Source organism: Arvicanthis niloticus, chromosome 16 (genome assembly GCF_011762505.2).
Source record: "Arvicanthis niloticus isolate mArvNil1 chromosome 16, mArvNil1.pat.X, whole genome shotgun sequence".
In the NCBI taxonomy this organism is placed as follows: domain Eukaryota; kingdom Metazoa; phylum Chordata; class Mammalia; order Rodentia; family Muridae; genus Arvicanthis; species Arvicanthis niloticus.
Window position 1 is genome coordinate 24,582,118 of NC_047673.1, and position 17,829 is coordinate 24,599,946.

The 17,829-nt window shown below is 39.9% G+C and overlaps 1 protein-coding gene across 6 annotated transcripts in view; it reads right to left on the minus strand.

Annotated features, from left to right (window-relative positions):
- Positions 1-17,829, minus strand: part of Wrn (WRN RecQ like helicase) — a 128,842-nt gene that overhangs the window by 17,057 nt on the left and 93,956 nt on the right. For all 6 annotated transcript variants that reach the window (XM_076914006.1, XM_076914005.1, XM_076914009.1 and 3 more), the window contains 7 exons: positions 13,467-13,637; positions 13,294-13,391; positions 12,317-12,389; positions 11,503-11,576; positions 4,059-4,134; positions 3,777-3,889; positions 1,578-1,692 (listed from right to left, as the gene is read on the minus strand). In XM_076914006.1, coding sequence (XP_076770121.1) covers positions 1,578-1,692; positions 3,777-3,889; positions 4,059-4,134; positions 11,503-11,576; positions 12,317-12,389; positions 13,294-13,391; positions 13,467-13,637 — 720 coding nt within the window. The remainder of the gene's footprint in view (positions 1-1,577; positions 1,693-3,776; positions 3,890-4,058; positions 4,135-11,502; positions 11,577-12,316; positions 12,390-13,293; positions 13,392-13,466; positions 13,638-17,829) is intronic.

The following is a 17,829-nucleotide window of genomic DNA, read 5'->3' on the forward strand; positions in this document are numbered from 1 at the left end:
TGAATAAACCTGGTTTCATCTTGGTAAGATAATATATCATTGCGCTCTATTAAACAAAAATTTGTGAGAAAATTATGGACTTTGCTTTAAGGACACTTTGTTTCTTTGTCTCATCATTTAGGGAGCTCAATAAAAATACAAATATATTTGAAGCAAGTATATTAAAAGCTTATTAAATATAGTGGCTATTTGTTTAATAAATGTTTTCAATAAAGCAGGCTAACTGCACAAGTCATTTTTCTCTCTCCAGAAGACTCAGGATGGTTGTTTGGACACCTGCCCTTTGGGGCCTTTCTCTTATGCCCTGCTTCCATTTCCTGTCTTGAAGAGGAGCTGGGTGAAGTAATCCACTCTGTTCAGACAACAGCACTTACTCATGAAGGAAGATCACTAAGTGCTCACAGAGAGCATGCTTCCTCGGTTACTGCCAGTATGCTATTCCTCATATAATCATCAAGATACAACAATTTCATTTGCAAAATATCTGATATGAAATGCAATGAACTTCATACGATTGCTTGTTTAAGGTTATGAAAGAGAAATTTTAAGGTTGCCAAAGGTATTCTGTTTCAAAAGAGGATACGGTATGCACAGACATCAGATATCCTATGTGGATCAGAGAAGAGTGCTCTGAAGAGGACCTGGTAGGCTTGCGCTCCTGGGGAGAAACAAGCCCACACAGGGCTATGGCTGCTTAAGAAGTGGGCACATCACCACTTCTCTGACCCAGGATGGAAGTCATCACTTCTGTGGTTCAGAGAAGCAAATGGAGACCCAGGGAAATGGAAGACAATGTCACATTCACAGGGAAAACCAGAGCTGAAACCCTGAGTCCCTGACTCAGACCAGCTGTCTTCATAGCCTCGGATGGGCTTACCTCACAGTGGGGTTTACACGTGGAGTTTGAAGAAAAGAGTAAAACAAACAAACAACTCCATGGAAATGGTCTTTGTGGGTGGAACAAGAAATCATCAGCTGAAATGAGGAAACACGGCAAAGACTCAGAGAATAAGGGGAAAGTTGAAATCAGAGGATTCCTAATTGCAGGAAGGGGCACTGATAAGGACACATGCAGAAGCAAAGGAAACTGAAGGGACCAAGCTCCTAGCCAACTAAGCTAGGATGCGTACACAGCTTCAACTTCTAACTGCATAGTGGAGAATACAAGAAACTGTCAGCCAGAATTCAACACATATGCAAACTTAAAATAACACTCTCCCATTAAAGATGCATATACTGACAGCTACTTCAACGTTACCAATAAAGATAGGTAACTCCCAGGCATGACGGCTCCTACCTATAGTCCTCAAACTAGGAGACTGAGCTAGGAATCCAAGTTCAAGGCCAAATGGGCTATAGGGTCAATTCCAGGGAAGCCTAGGCAACAAAGGGAGATGCTGCATCAGTTAATTTTAAGAAGTATGTAACTAACATGTTATTACAATCATTTACTGTAAGACAATCTGAATGTATTCTCTTAAGTGTCCAGGTAGAAATGCAAATAAAGAGAGAAAGTGTTGTCTCTGGAATGGCCAAAAGTGTTACTCCCTAAGAGCTCATGTAAACCAGAATATTACCTGAACACTATTTACTTGACAGAAATGTTTGACGACCTCCAACAGAGGGGCCAACAGAGTAGCTTTGCCTTCAGAGACACCATCGATCTGTTTCACGTTTTCAACAGTAGTCGGTCTGCCGTTTACAAACAAAAGAGAGAAAGAGAATTATGGGGAGGCCACTGAGACAGCTTCACTCCAAGGATGCAGCTCGTGGTCAGCCTCATGCTGTACTCTGTAACTGTATCCTTCCTACAATCAGAACCAGTGCTTTATACAAATGGCCACACCTCCCTCGTGATTCCTGTCTCTACTTCCATCCACTGATAGACTTGCTATGTAAACAATTAACAAATAAAGGTCCTGCTGCTATTACCACAAAACTCAGTTCTAACTGGTGGAGAGGCCGTTATCAGAAAAGATATGCTAACACAGTGTTCCACTTGGCTATTCATATTAGTCACAGACATAGAAACTATGAGGCTCTAAATGAGACAGTGAGAAAGGCTAAGAAACTCAGAATAAGTCTCATTCATTTTTCTTTCCTGTAAAATGTCTCAGTAACAGTAAACTGGCTCACTAGGCCTTTAGCTCAGTGGGTTTATTTGAGTCTGCTTGAAGTCCATGGTGCTAGTTAGAACATTTCCATTTTAAATGTCCTTATTATGATTCAACTTCTATGCTGTACTTTTAAGGATAAAAAGATCCATGCGTCATAGCACTCAAGTTTTTCCAGTATGTCCAATATCAAAGACTATATAAGGTCGTCTTTCTAAAATCCAACAATTTAATTAGTGGTTACTGTTATACCTTAAGTATATTCTCTGAATAGTAAAGTGTCATCTTAGACTATTTATTTATTTAACAAAATAGTTACAGTAACATATAAATTACTATGTGTTAAGAATCCTTAGACAGTGGTGGCACATGCCTTTAATCCCAGCATTTGGGAGGCAGAGGCATCGGATTTCTGAGTTCAAGGCCAGCCTGGTCTACAGAGTGAGTTCCAGGACAGCCAGGGCTACACAGAGAAACTCTGTCTCGAAAAACCAAAAAAAAAAAAAAAAAAAAAAAAAAAAAAAAAAAAAAAAAAAAAAAAAAAAAAAAGAATCCTTAGAACATCCTATATTTAAGCAATACCTATTAAGTGATATTTGGTGACAGAAACAAAGTTTTAAAGGAATAGACAAAACTTTGGAAATAAGTTCTACATGCTTACTAAATATCTTGTTCTTCCGAGTGACATTCTCTCGGAGAAGGGGGGGAGGAGCAATGGGATGAGGGACTGTGGGAGGGAGGACTGAGAGGGGAATAACAACTGGACTGTAAAAAAAATAAAAGTAATTTAAAAAGAGGAAGCTTGAATTCTAAGTCAGAGAAGCCAAGGCTGTGTAATCAACTTGTTTTTAGTTATCAATGTGAGGGAGTGGCCACACTGATGACTAAAGGCTTCTCTGCAATAGGGAGTTCTGGAAAGGTCTAAAGTAACACAACATAAAGAAAGGCACAACGGAATGGATTGGCACAAGAATGTCTAAATCAAGAGTTGAAATTAAATCAAGAATAAGAGGAAGAAAGAAACTAAGAGAAATGAAGCAAGAAATGAAGTTTTAAGCATGTCACCAAGAACATCAGGGTACAACCGAAAGCTTAGAAACATGAAAGAGGAAGAAGTGTTCAGGTGACATCGGGTTCAGAGGTTGAGTGGCTGATGGATGTGATTTTTTTCTCCCTTCCCTTCTTCTGCTAGCTCGGGCCCCGCTCGCCCCCTCTACCCCACCCCTACCCCCCTGCCCGCTCGCTCCGGGCCCTGCTCGCCCCCTCTACCCCACCCCCAGCCCCCTGCCCACTAGCTCCGGACCCTGCTTGCCCCCTCTACCCCGTGCCCACCCCCTGCCTGCTCACTTCACCCCAAAGTACATTGTCGCTGTCTTCAGACACCCATAAGTGGGCATCACGTCTCATTACGGATGGTTGTGAGCCACCATGTGGTTGCTGGGATTTGACCGCTGAGCCATCTCACCAGACCCCTGGATGCAGTTTTTAAAACTGGATATGATTACTCGTGTGGAGGCTTGGAATCAGAGGGTATCTGAGACCACACAGCAGCATAGGAGACGTGACAGTCCATCCCAGGCTGCGGCCATGGTCATATTGTTAGCTAACGATATGTTTTAGAAATCTGTGGTATCACAGAGAATCGGATTGTAAGCAGCTTACCTCATTTTGGCCATGTCCAGCAGAACCTTGTTTGTTGCTAAAATAGCCGGAGGTACATCCATCTTACTAGCGTGTTTCTGCCTCACTTCCACCAACCTGGCATATAACACAATCTAGCAAGAAACAAGGACACAACACTGCTTTTTAAAATGCACTTAGCAAGAAGTTGCCTTTTCCTTCAGAGCTCCAGGCACCACTGTTCCGTTACAATGCAATGAGCTCACTTGCTTAGAGTACTAGCTACCTTTTCATAAGCCGACCACCGCTGTACAAAAGCCTTACCCGCGTGTCCAGCTCGTGGGCTGAAATGGCAGGTTCTGAGGAGCTGGAAGATGTTCCTGGTGACTGCATCACGACACTAAAATATTTAAAAAATAAATAAATAAATAAATAAATAAATAAATACACTCTCCTTCTTTCCACAGTACCTTTTTATTTCATACTTTAAATAAGAATCTTTCCAAAACTGGCCCTTTGTAATACAACACAAGTAAGACACTCTGTGCTTCAAGTGCAACAGCCTAGACATTAGCATTTTGGATCAGATCATTTATTGTAATGCTACAGTTGAAAGTCCATTTAGTTCTTTTGTAGTGACTTAAAGGGAACATCCACAAATCTTCCTTCTCAGCCACGTGCTTGGAAAGCACAAAATATGGCTTATCCACAGAGAAGAAAATACCCTCCTAACCAATAGGAATATAGTCTGGTTTTGCTGTGAAATCCCTGATTCTTGTTGGTAGACAACATCAGACAATAACTAATAAACTTACTGAGATTTTTTAAAATATATGAGAAAAATATATGAGAAAAATATATCATATATATGATATATATGATAAAATATATGATAAAAGACACAGGTTTTTTTTTGACTTTTCAACAATTGTAGAGAATGTATCAAAGTATCAGAAAGGAACTGTACTGGCAGGCAGGCTAGACATCTCACAAGGAGCATTTCTCACTCATGGGCTAAATATAAGCAGGAAAAAATGTTGCAAAAATGGAATTGTATAAGATAAAACATGTCAGGATTAAATTTCTTCTTCTTGAAAATAAGAAAGTAAACGTGATTAGTATTCCAAAAATGTTTGCAAATTTCTGTTCCAAGAATTCAGTAATTACAGTAAAAAGTAAGAATTCATTCGCACATCTATCAAATCCTATCACATATAGTAAGTCAACTTGCAGTACAAAGAAATACAAAGTTAAGAAAATTATAACTCGCCTTTAATTCACATTTAAACTTTTAACTTTAGTGTATGTGTGTGCGTGCATGCCATGGTGCATGTATACAAGTCTGAGGAGAAACTGAGGGAGCCAGTTCTCTCCTTCCACTGTCAGTGGGCACCCCAAGCCTAGGCCACTAGGCTCTGAACCACGCCTCCATCCCCTCAGTCATCGCACCGGCCCACTTTAACTTTTTCCTTATTATTTAAACTTTTAACTTTACTGTATGTGTGTGCGTGCATGCCATGGTGCATGTATACAAGTCTGAGGAGAAACTGAGGGAGCCAGTTCTCTCCTTCCACTGTCAGTGGGCACCCCAAGCCTAGGCCACTAGGCTCTGAACCACGCCTCCATCCCCTCAATCATCGCACCGGCCCACTTTAACTTTTTCCTTATTTTCATGGACTCAACGACAAGCTATTACCATGGTGACTTTTAGTAAACCAAAATCTCACTACCACAGTTTCTTGCAAAATTCTAAGTGACATTATTAATGTAGACACGTACACAGAGAAATTTCCAGTGAAGCAGTGACAGCCTGGGCGATGGCACTGACTGGGAACTTGACAGGATCTAGGGTTACACCAGCATAAGCCTTGGTTATTTACTTAGAGATTACAGGTCAACTGCAGTGGGAAGACCCACCTTGAATACAGGGGTGGGAATTCCACAGGTTGGGATCCCAGACTATGTAAAAACAAGGGAGAAACAGAGTGTGAATATTCATTTCCTTCTGCTACTGACTACAGGTGCAATCTGCTGCTCAAGGCCTGCAACCATGATGTAGTATACCTCAAAATGAGAGCCAACACACACTCTGCCTTCCCGAAGTTGATCTTGTCAGGTATTTTATCCTAGACACACGGAAAACAATGATTACTTTTTTTTGGGGGGGGGGGGTTCGAGACAGGGTTTCTCTCTGTAGCCCTGGCTGTCCTGGAACTCACTCTGTAGACCAGGCTGGCCTCGAACTCAGAAATCCGCCTGCCTCTGCCTCCCAAGTGCTGGGATTAAAGGCGTGCACCACCACTGCCCGGCTGATTACAGTCTTCTACCAGTGAGAAGCCCAGGAGCAGGTGGACTCAGTGCTGAATACCACCAAATCTAAAAACAAACGAGCAAACAGCAATGCTCCTCAAATTGTTCCAAGCAATACAAGAGAAAGAATAGCACCAAACTCCTTTTGTGAAGCTAGTATTACCTTACCAAAAGATAAGAAGCATGCACACAAACACAGAGAAACAGAGAGATGAGAGACTCAGAGACACAGAGAGACTATAGACCAATATCCACGATGAGCATAAATGCAAAAATAAACCTGCCAACAAAATTCGGGAACACACAGGTCATACACCAAGGCCAAGGGGATAGATTCTAGGGATACAACAACCTTCAGCACGATAAATGGAAAAGGCAATGTTAGAGACTCAAGGCCAGTCTCCAGGACATGAGCTTCTCAGTGTATACATGAACAGCCTTTGACAAAGTTCAATGGCGTCATGGAAAAAAAGCCCTTAAGAAATTACAAATAGAAGGAATCTACCTCAAAATAATGGCCACAGATGGTAAGCCTACAGACAACATGATAAATGAGGGAAAAATGAAAATATTTTCTCTAAAATCAGGAATGAGATGAAGGGCCCTAGTTTCTCCATTTGTATTCAATCTTGTGCTAAAAGGCTAAGCTAGAGAAGCTAAATGTGAGGAAGAAACAAAGCACACAAGTAGTAAAATTATTCCTACTTGCAGATGATATGATCCTAATTTTTAAAGAATCTAATGATTCTATCAGAAAACTGTCAGACTCAAATGTTTTTCAGCTACAGAGTAGGTTGCAGAATGAATACACTAAAGTCATTAAAGTCCCTACACCTCAAGTGACTAACTTGATTAAGAAGTCAGGGGTAGCCAGGCAGTGGTGATGCATGCCTTTAATCCCAGCACTTGGGAGGTAGAGGCAGGCGGATTTCTGAGTTCAAGGCCAGCCTGGTCTACAAAGTGAGTTCCAGGACAGCCAGGGCTATATGGAGAAACCCTGTCTCGGAAAACAAAAAACAAAAAACAAAACAAAACAAAAAACAAACAAACAAACAAAAAAAAGTCGGGGGTAGGAGGACCCCACTAATAGCAGCTTCAAAAACCTATCAAGGACTTGAAAGCCTTCTGCAACTTGAAGCTTTGAAAAAAGTTGAAGACATTAGAAGATAGAAAAACCCTCAGTACACACAAATTTGGCAGAATATGGTGACAATAACTAAATTACAGAAGCTTATCTGTATTCAACATAATCCCCATCAAAATTCAAAAGATATTCTTCATAGAAAGAGAAAAAAAATTCCTAAAATTTAAAGAGAAGCAGAATGACACCAAATGGCAAAAGTGATCCTAAGCAGAAGACAAACCGGAGACACTGCAATAACTGATCTCAAATTAGACTAAAGACACACTAAAAAACAAAAGAGAATAAAACAAGACACTGGCACAAAAACAGACACGTGGCTCAAGGGAATACAATGGCAGAATTAAATCACAGCAGTAGTTACTTGATTTTCGATAAAGGCTTCAAGAATATACAATGGAGAAAAAAACAGCAAAGAATACCAGGAAAACTGGGAATAGATAGATAGATAGATAGATAGATAGGTAGATAGGTAGATAGGTAGATAGGTAGATAGGTAGGTAGGTAGATAGATAGATGAATCGATCTGTATTTCTGGCCCTTAAATTCCTAGAATTCTGAAAGTACTCTAGGAAAACACTTCAGGGTACAGGCATGGGCAAGGATCCCACAGGGCAAGGTGCAGCCACACACGAGGTTGAATGAAGTTAAAAAGCATCAGCAAAGCAAAGGAAGCAATCAGCAATGTGAAGAGAAAGTCTGCACAATGGGAGGAAAAATCTCATTAACTGTAACTTAATATGTAGTATATATAAAAATAAAATACTAACAATTTCAGTTCAATCAATAAGTCAGTGAGCTGAGCTAATGACTTTCAAAGGATTAAAATACAAATGGCAAATATTGAGAAAAAGATGTTCAATACCCTTAGCCATCAGAAATACAAATTAAAAACTGTTCTGGTGCCCGTCTCACTCCAGTAGAATGGGTATCATCAAGGAAACAAACAACAAATGCAGACAAAGATGGGATAATGGAAGCCTTATTCAGTGTTTGTGAGAATGCAAACTAAGTAGAAGTTAGTGTGAATATTTCTCAAAAAATAGAACTACCAGAGGATGCAGGTTTGGAGATACATCTCCAAAGAACTCTAAGTCAACATACCAGAGAAACACCTGTCCATCCTTTTTAATTGATGCGTTATTCACAAAAGTCAGGATATTCATTGAATGAATAGAGAAAATGAGATACACGTACACAATGCCGTTTTATTCAGCTTTGAACAATGCAATTATGACACTCACAGGACAATGGATACAACTACAGATGATTATACTAAACAAAGTAAGCCAGACTCAGAAATAAAAATATCACACTTTCTCTCATATGCAGATCTAGGGGTGTATGTGTACGTGTGTGTGTGTGTGTGCGCGTGCGCACACACGCGCATGCATACAAAGGCACTGTGAGAATGGAGGAAGAGACTGAAGGAGGAAGAGGGGTGAGGGGATGGGCTCAATGGGATCCATATACCACAAAAGCAGGAGGAGGAAGAGAGGAATACTAGCAAGAGATGAAGGAAGTGTGGGGGTCATGGAGCAGGTGAAAAACAATAAACTACATGACACATGTATGAAAATGTTCTATGAAAACCCATGTCTTTATATGCCAGATAGAAATAATTTAAAAATGTATTATGCATGCTTATTACAAGTACACAGAAGGAAATGTCAAAGTACCTATAGAAAACATCGACAGTGAGGGTCAGATACTACATCCTTGAGGTGACACATCATTTAAAAAGTAGGGATAATTTTTACATTCGATTTTTACCTGAAAGGCTGCAAAATGGTAGCAAACAAGATGTTTTAGACATGGAGATATAATGACAAAAATTCAGTGCTCCTTAGATGAGAAGAGAATAAAGAGAGCAGCTGCAAGGGAACCGAGAAACAAAGGAGGTAGAACAGAGGTGGGCCCAGTAAAAGGAAAACTGAAGCCAACTGGAGAAAAAGGACAGAGATTAACACCAAGAAAGGGAAACAGTAGCCAAAGCGACACAGTCTGCTTATAACTATTTGTAATATTTCTGTGGTTATGACATTGCAAAGAACAATGACTCAAACATTATGTTCAGGGAATTGAAGGGAAACACCACATAATAAAAAGTCAACTATTTTTAATTGATACACTGAAGCTAGTGGTTTAAAAGCATGGCATTTAGAAAGGTGCTTGCAAACTCCAGAGACGTCAGCTAGAAGACCAGAGAATGACCCAAGGCGTTTAGGGAGGCCATGGGATGTTGACTTTTTATAAGCCTCAAAGTACCAGGGGACTTCTTCCATGTGTTATTTAATAAACATTTAATATATCAGAAATAATGGTAACAAAGGGTCTGGGAAGAGAGCTTAGCTGGTACCTGTCATGCAAGCATGACAACCAGAGTTCAATCTCCAGAACATAGGCTTAAGAACAGCCAGATACTATTGTGTTCATTTCTACTCTTGGCACCAGGGAGAGATAGAGACAAGTGGAGTCCTGGACCTCACTCACCAGTCACCCTAGCCTACCTGATGAGCTACACAGGCCAGTGAGAAAATTAAAAAAAAAAAAAAAAAAAAGTGGATGGCTCCTGAGGAATGACACCCAAAGTTGCTCTCTGGCTTGCACACGCACACACATACATACATGTGAATTTCTCCCACAGTAACAAGGACTCATGCACACACCTGCACACATACAGTTGCAGATATGTGAGTGTCCTGCTTACTTTTGTACACTAAGTTTTGTTTGTTTGTTTTTTGTTTTCGAGACAGGGTTTCTCTGTGTAGCCCTGGCTGTCCTGGAACTCACTCTGTAGACCAGGTGGCCTCAAACTCAGAAATCCGCCTGCCTCCGCCTCCCAAGTGCTGAGATTAAAGGCGTGCGCCACCACCGCCTGGCCCATACACTAAGTTTTTATTCTTAAACTAATTTCTGGACTATTCCTTAGGTAGCCCAAACTTAGTATATCCCTAAACTCTTGGTGTTTTTAACCTTAGCCCTTAAACATTTAATCCCTTCAACGTGTGCTTAACTTGCCCAGTGAAAGGAACAGTAACGTTCTCATCCAGTACTAAAACATCACCTTCAAGAACCCCATTTCCCTTAAGCCATTATGTTTTCTAACATCTCCTATCTTACAAGTCTGCTGTGTTCTGGTACTGGAAACTGAACCCTGATCCTCTGCAAGAACAGTAAGTGCTTGAAACCACTGATCCATCTCTCAGGCCCCATGGGTGGTAGTTTTATATATTCCTTTCCCTGTGTGTCCCACTGAATTATTACTACTGGGGGACTGTGGTGACAACACTGTATAGCTGATGTCCCCTATGAATCCAGGGGCCTGAAACGATGCCCATGTTACAAAGCAGCCAAATGAAACACAGTTACCATTTAATGTAGACATGCTTCATGACACTAGAAGAACACTGTCATATATACTCCTTAAAGTTTCTATTTAAATAAAACATTAGTAATTGCATCTCACATGCCCAAACAGAATGAAATGAAGATAAGGAAATTAATACTATGATAAATGTTTTGTAAGATACAAAGTAGTGTTATGCATAAAAAGTAAGTGGGTCTTATAGCATATTTACTTTAATCTGATACATATGTAAGCACAGCCCATTTAATCTTTGCATATAATATAAGCCAGGACCTTTCTCTTATCCCATCCTTAGACAGGATATTAGATTCTATACACTTTCCATACTTCTATTATGTCAGCAAGCCACGGAGTAAGATTAAATCATGAACAGCGGGGTTTGTAGCTCGATGGTAAAACGCTTACCAAACACATACAGGTCCTACATTCTATCTCCAGCACAAGAAAACAAAAAAAAATCAAAGCTACAATGGGGATCTTAGCTTTATTCTCTAACAATTCTTACATTTCCAGTCTTGTTGCCATAATACCTTTGTTTGAAAATGGGTTGTAGATATGTATTCCCAAATACATAATACCAGTGGTTACATGCTAGAGGTAGACCTATGTAGATGTGAGCCAGCAATGTCATTAGCTATACATTCAGAAGCTGCCCTTGGTATCTTTGACTTCAGAATAATAGGGACTTGCTTTAAGATACAGGTCCATCGAGTGCTTAGCATGTAATACAAAGCGTTGTAAATACAGGTACCCAAGAAGCACAATCTATCACCCTAACTTTCTGTGTGTCTGTTTTAGTCATGACAACTACAGATGTTATATTGTGATTTTTTTTTTTTCAATGAAACAGCCCAACATCTGTTAGGCCTTTTTCTTTAGGAAAGAAAGGAAAATGGCAGTATCAATAATGTAAGCAATTATAATAACTTAAAATTAGAACTCTGTACCTTTTTTTAGGAATGTTACTCCCAGAAGAAAATTTCTCAGGCACTTTGTAAGAATATGTTCTCTCCAAATTAGACTATTTTTCCACAAGTAAAGTCCATTAAAAAAAAAAAGAAGAAGAAGAAGAAATTACAAAAAAACCACCATTTAAATATGAAAAATCTCAAAATAACAATTTTTTCCCTAAACAATCGATTCTTCAAGTAAGCAAGCTGAAAATAAGCTGTTGAACCATCACCTTTTATGACTTTAAAGACAGTTTAAAAAGTAAATGATCCAAAGAATGTCCTGAGACACAGAAGCTCAAATTACAAAGGTGATTCAAGTCCATATCAACATTCTTAACCAGTAGACATGATGTACTAGGAGTTTGGATTCCCCATTTTCCCATCACTATGTTCAGCCAAAGACAGCCTATGCACAAAGAATCCATAGTAGTTTCTAAGATATTAACAAAACAAGAGAGCATACATGTACCCAATTTACAGATGGGGCGGGTGTGTATATATATGTGTGTGTAGCTTTAATGAGAATATTTAGAAATCAGACTTATTTATTAACTCTAAGTATAATGTTTCTTTGTTTTATAAATCATTTGGCTTCAAGCTAAAATAAGCATAAAAAGGAAAAATACTTTATGAGATACTTCTACTTCCTTATTGTTCAAGAAATCATATATATTCTCTCTTTATTCTAGTCACACATTTTCTCTTTGTAGTTTGTGGTTTTTATAGGTGCCACGCAAATATAAGACTTTAAACTAGGAGTTGCCTCCAAGTAGAATGAGATAGTAAGACCCATCCCTCGAAAACAAACCTGCTCGGTAGTTAATCCAGTTGGTTTTTGATTGGAGGAATGTTGTGTCATTTCTGAAGATACAGGATTAGAACTGAAAAACAATAAAATTAAAATATCCCCTAAGTTAAAATATAATCATCCAATTTATGAGTCATTACTCTCAGAAAAGTAGAGACTATCTTACCCTTTAAGAACTAATATTTAAAAAAAGAAGATTCCCCTCAAAAGAAAGGGGTTTCAAACACAACAAAACAAAAAACTGATACATAATAATATTTGCACTGATACTAAAACGAAGGCAGCAAGCATATTAGCTTCCTATGCCGGCAGTAGGGAGGTATGGGTCACGAATGCTTTAGCATCAATCCCATGATGCCTATGCAATGGGCAAGAACCTTGCTGGCTCTGCCTTTTATTCTATATGGCCACAGGGTGACTGTAATTCATATATATTCATCTATTCGTTTCAATACAATAGCAGAAGACCATAGCACAAACCTTTTGAAAATATAATTTAAAATCCTTTTTGTCTTTGCACCACATTGTATTTGCACAGTATCACCTATAGATGCACAAAACAGGCTGGGCAGTGGTGGTGTGCATCTTTAATCCCAGCACTGGAGAGAGAGAGAAGCAGGTGGATCTCTGAATTCTAGAGCCCAGCCTGGACTGCAAAGCAAGTTCCAGGGTGGCCAGGACCAGGCAGAGAAACCCTGTCTCAAAAAAGCAAAACAAAAGGATTTCCCTAAGCCTGTTTTCTTCTGTAAGGAACACTTCTTTAACCTTATCTAAGGCAGCAGTTCTGTATGTCTCGCAGCCAGATACTTGACGTCAACCAGGAAAGTGTTTTATAACTTGCTTTTCCCCATGGCCCACTTCTATGACTGGTACTCAAAGAAGACAACTGATTTACCTGCACAATGTCTATAAACTACTAGAATTTGAACCACTTCAGCAAACCCAAAAGGGAATGGGGGAAAAAGCTGAAAATTAACCTTGGTAGCAGAACCTTCCTTGGAAACATCTCTTCACTAGCTTGAAGGACAAGGCTCGGAGGAGACTGCGAACTGGCTTCACCAAGCCACTTTCTGCCCTATCAGAAGCAAAAAGCATCTTAATACACAGTGGGAAGAACCGAATCAAACAGGCAGATCTCTGTGCTGTTTACCTTTTTTGTGAGGGAACAAGTCTTTATAAATTTGTTTTGCCTGGGAACTTCTACCAAGTATCCTTCAGCTATGAGATGGTGAGAAAGAGCCTTCCACCAATTCTCTGCTCGCTCCTTGCCAGCACCAAAAAGCCGGTGATGGCGATATTTATCCGGAAGACGCTGAGAATTCTGAAATCGGAAACAAAAGTGTCGAAAAAACCGGCTCATTCAAATAAACAAAGCAAATAAAGCAAAAGCCTACCTAGCAATTCTTTGGGTTTAAAAGCAAATTTCAGCTCTGAAACTTCTCTGATTCTTATGCTCTGCCTTTTTGTTCTGAGCACTTCAACCGACGAATAAGTAATGAAAATAGTATCCTGTCTTAAATACAGAAAGATCCTCACATAATTCAGATGCGCTTCCCAGTGGATAGGTTTGGATATGTGTCTAGAATATTTCACCTTGGCTATTACAACTCTGACTGACAGTTTTTGGAAAATGATCATGACTACAGCTCAATTCTAGAACATGAGTGATAAGGGAGAGTGTGGCCTGAGAGCTGTGCAATCGTCCCTGCATCCCTGCATCCCTGCATCCCTGCATCCCTGCATCCCTGCATCCTTGCATCCCTGCATGGTTCCTCTCACTGTGCTGTGCTCACGGCACATTAGGAAGGTTACCTAACTGCTGATCACTTGAGACACCAGCAAAAACAATGCATGCTAAATGTTGATGTTAGCCCATTAATACTTCTGAGCCATGGCAGAACTCACATGGGAGACTCTTGACTCATGAAGTCCTGGAGCCAAGAGGAAGTTGTCATGCAAGTTTCTTGTCCTGAAACAGAGAAGACTCTGCCCTTGTACTCTATATAAGTACTCTTTGTTCACTTCAGCCTCTCGATGCCTATTTCATGTATTCTATACTGAACTGCTTTAAGTGTGGATTGTAGTATGCATCACACAGCATCACAGAAAATTATGTGTGCATGATGTTTTTGAGACGATTGTGGTAGACTGAAATTCATCTGTCATTATAACCTCCTTCTACAGTGCCCTCTAGTACACAAACCAGAAAGTCACAAACACATTTCTAGAACTCTCTCTCATCCAGAATTCTGAATGTGATTTTAAGCTCTGTTGATCAGATGCTATTTGCAGGACATGTACAAGAAGGATGTAGGCAAAAGCTACTCCTCTGCCGTATGTGCAAGCACACATGACTGCAGAGGGTCATGTGTGACCGTGACCCATGCGGTGTTACGCTCTGGATGTAAAAGCACAGCTTACAGGCTCACGCATTTGGAAATTGGTCCTCAGCTGGAGATACTCTCTTGAGAGGTTGTGGAACCTTTGGAGATGGAGGCATGGCTGGTGGAAATGGATCATTGGTGGCAGATCTCAGAGCTACATCCCGCCCCTGCTTCCCGGGCTGAGTTCTCTGCTTCCTATCCGCTACTATGATATAGCCAGCTGCAAGTTCCCAACGCTATGGACAAATCCATATTAAGTTATGCTTCCCCTGCTATGAGAAAGTATCTTGTGAACCATAACCCAAAATAAATTCTCCCTTAAGTCACTTCTGTGGGGCATCTGGTCATCACCATGAGAAAGGTAATCAATACAGGTGATTGTTGCACCCTTTCCTTATTAGGCACCTATATGGGTGCTAACCCTCAGTGTGGGTCCATTTGAATTGAGCATTTGAAGTCAAACACATGTCAGCTGAACATGTTTTAAGCACTGATACACAACATGGAGACTACAACTGTTAGAGTACACTGTAATTACCCTGACAAAGGAAAGCATTTCAGCTGTTTGTGTCAAATGGTATAACTATGCAAAAGATGTTACTTTGTTTAACTATAGCAACCATTTTTATATGTATGTATGTATATATGTATGTATGTATGTATGAATGTGTATATATATATCCTGTAATATTCTCCATCAGTATGCAATCCACTTTCCTGACTAGCCATGAAGAGCTGGTAGGGCCTAACCTTGCCGTAGGAGATTCTATTAGAAATCTAATAGAATAACAATAACATCAAAAGCACTGAGTTTCCTAACTGGCATTACTAGCTCTCTTGACACTTGAGATTATTACCCTATCCTTTTTTCTTCCTAAGCAAAAAAAAAAAAAAAAAAAAAAAACCCTAAATTCAAAGTGCACATTTACTGGGATGAAGTAGTGAGGCTTTTCCAAATTAGTAAAAAGTACCTCTTCCCTTTATGATCAGTAATCATTGTAAATTCTGTGTACTGTGTAAATAAATTGATATAACCATGTTTCTATGGTAACCACTAGGCAGAGAATGAAACCTATTTATTCCTTGATATATTACATCTATGTTTTAAAAGAATCATATTTCTGGTACAACTATAAACTCAAACTAAACTGGGAAAACGGTTTTAAAACAATACAATGAGGATTTAAAAAAATATTTTTTGTTTAATGTGTAAGACTGTTTCCCTGTATGCATTTATGTATGTATGTATGCATGCATGCATGCATGCATGTATATATGTCTGTCTATATGTATATATGTATGTGTACCATGTGCATGCACTGGCTATAAAAGCCAGAAGAAGGCATCAAGTTCCCCTCCATCTGGAGTTACAGAATGATCTGCCGTGTGGATGTAGCTACCCAATCGAGCTCCTCTGCAAGACCAGATCTTAGGTACTAAGCCTTCTCTCCAGCCCCCAGTAAAGCTTTGGAAACTATTTAATGATATCTTACTCTGAGCAAGACATCCTCGTTAACTGCATAAATGTTCTGGTTAGTTGAATTTTCCAAGTTATTCACTGAAACACCAAAACTACTTAGAATGAGAAAGTCATCGTAGAGAGAATATAGTATCTATTTGGCCATTTTTAGCTCGGAAAGCCTATGTTAGCTCCATGAAATGTAATCTTGAGGAAAAATTGTTCATACTGTTCGTGTCCTTTAAAAGTCAACTTGAAAAGAATACAGTTCATGTTACAGAGTGCAGAGCCCAAGCCCTGATGAGTAAAAGCCTGGGGGCCAGAGGATGCCACCCAAAGGATGGGTTTCTATAGAGACGAAACCTTCAGACTAGTGCCTGGTACAACAGAAAATGGGGAAGAAAAATGAAACTTCTCCAAATTTCTTCAAAAATTAAACTGCTTCTTGTTGTAAATTTTCTTCTTGCTGAGAATGGCATTCTCTTTTATCTTCTTCCCTCTTTCTGTGCCCAACTGTCTACACCAACTCTAATCCTCCCCAAACCTAATGAATCCCTCCCCTGACAAAACAGAAAGTTCCAGCGACACCCTCACAAACTTCCCTGACTCCTCATGCCTGCTCTTCCAAGTTTGTGCAGCACTCCCAAGCATCCGTATGTCCCGGGTCTCTTTCTGTACTAGATTATACTCACTTTTTCCCAAACAACACCAGCTACACTAGATGCTAGCCTTCGGCTAGTGCAGCATGTATCCTCTGCAAAATAAATGTAATGCCTTACATAAAAACAGATGCTCAATAGCTCAAGGAGGATTAAGTTCCTAGCTCTCCCTTCCTCCTTCTCTTCCTGCCAGCCCTGCGTCTTTCCAGCTCCTAAAGTCCAGAGAGTCACAGCTGCCGTTTCAGGGGTTCAGTAGGTAATTTTTCGTGAACCAAGGGCCTTGTGCATTTGGCCAGGTTCTCCAGTACTGAACAGCAGACCCAACCCATAATAATATATTTCAGTCAGGGAAATAATTTGTCTAGAAAACTAAACTGAGTAGCCCACCCTGCTACATATTTTTATAACTTTGGAGGGTAGTTAGAAGTCCCAGCAGTTACAGCTGACGACAGTAGTACAAGCCTTCAACCCTACTGCTCGGGAGGCTTAGACAGAATTATCAGTTGAGGGCCAATCTAGGCATGATCTTGTCTCTAAAATAGATACATACAGATGTGTGCACATAGGTATACACACACACCCAGACACACATACACACACACACACACACACACACACACACACACCAACCAACAATTCTAATAGCTGAATAGGGACAATCTTTTCTCAGAGCATTATCTGGGCTGGGGAGATAGCTCAGTAGATAAAGTGCTTGATGTCTTAGTATAAACACTCGAGTTTAGATCCCCAACACTTGTATAGAGGGTGGATAAGGCAAATAAAATCCAAATGAATAAAGGTTTCAATGTTAGACCTGAAACTCTGAAACTTCCAGGAGAACGAATATGGAGTATACCGCAGTATACAAGCTCAGATAAGGACTTTCTGAAAAGGAGCCCCATCATCTATAAAATATGATCACTAATCAACAAATAGAATCTTATAAATTAAAAGGCTGTACTAAGAAAGAAACCATTACATGACCAAAGGAGCAGCCTACAGAATAATGCC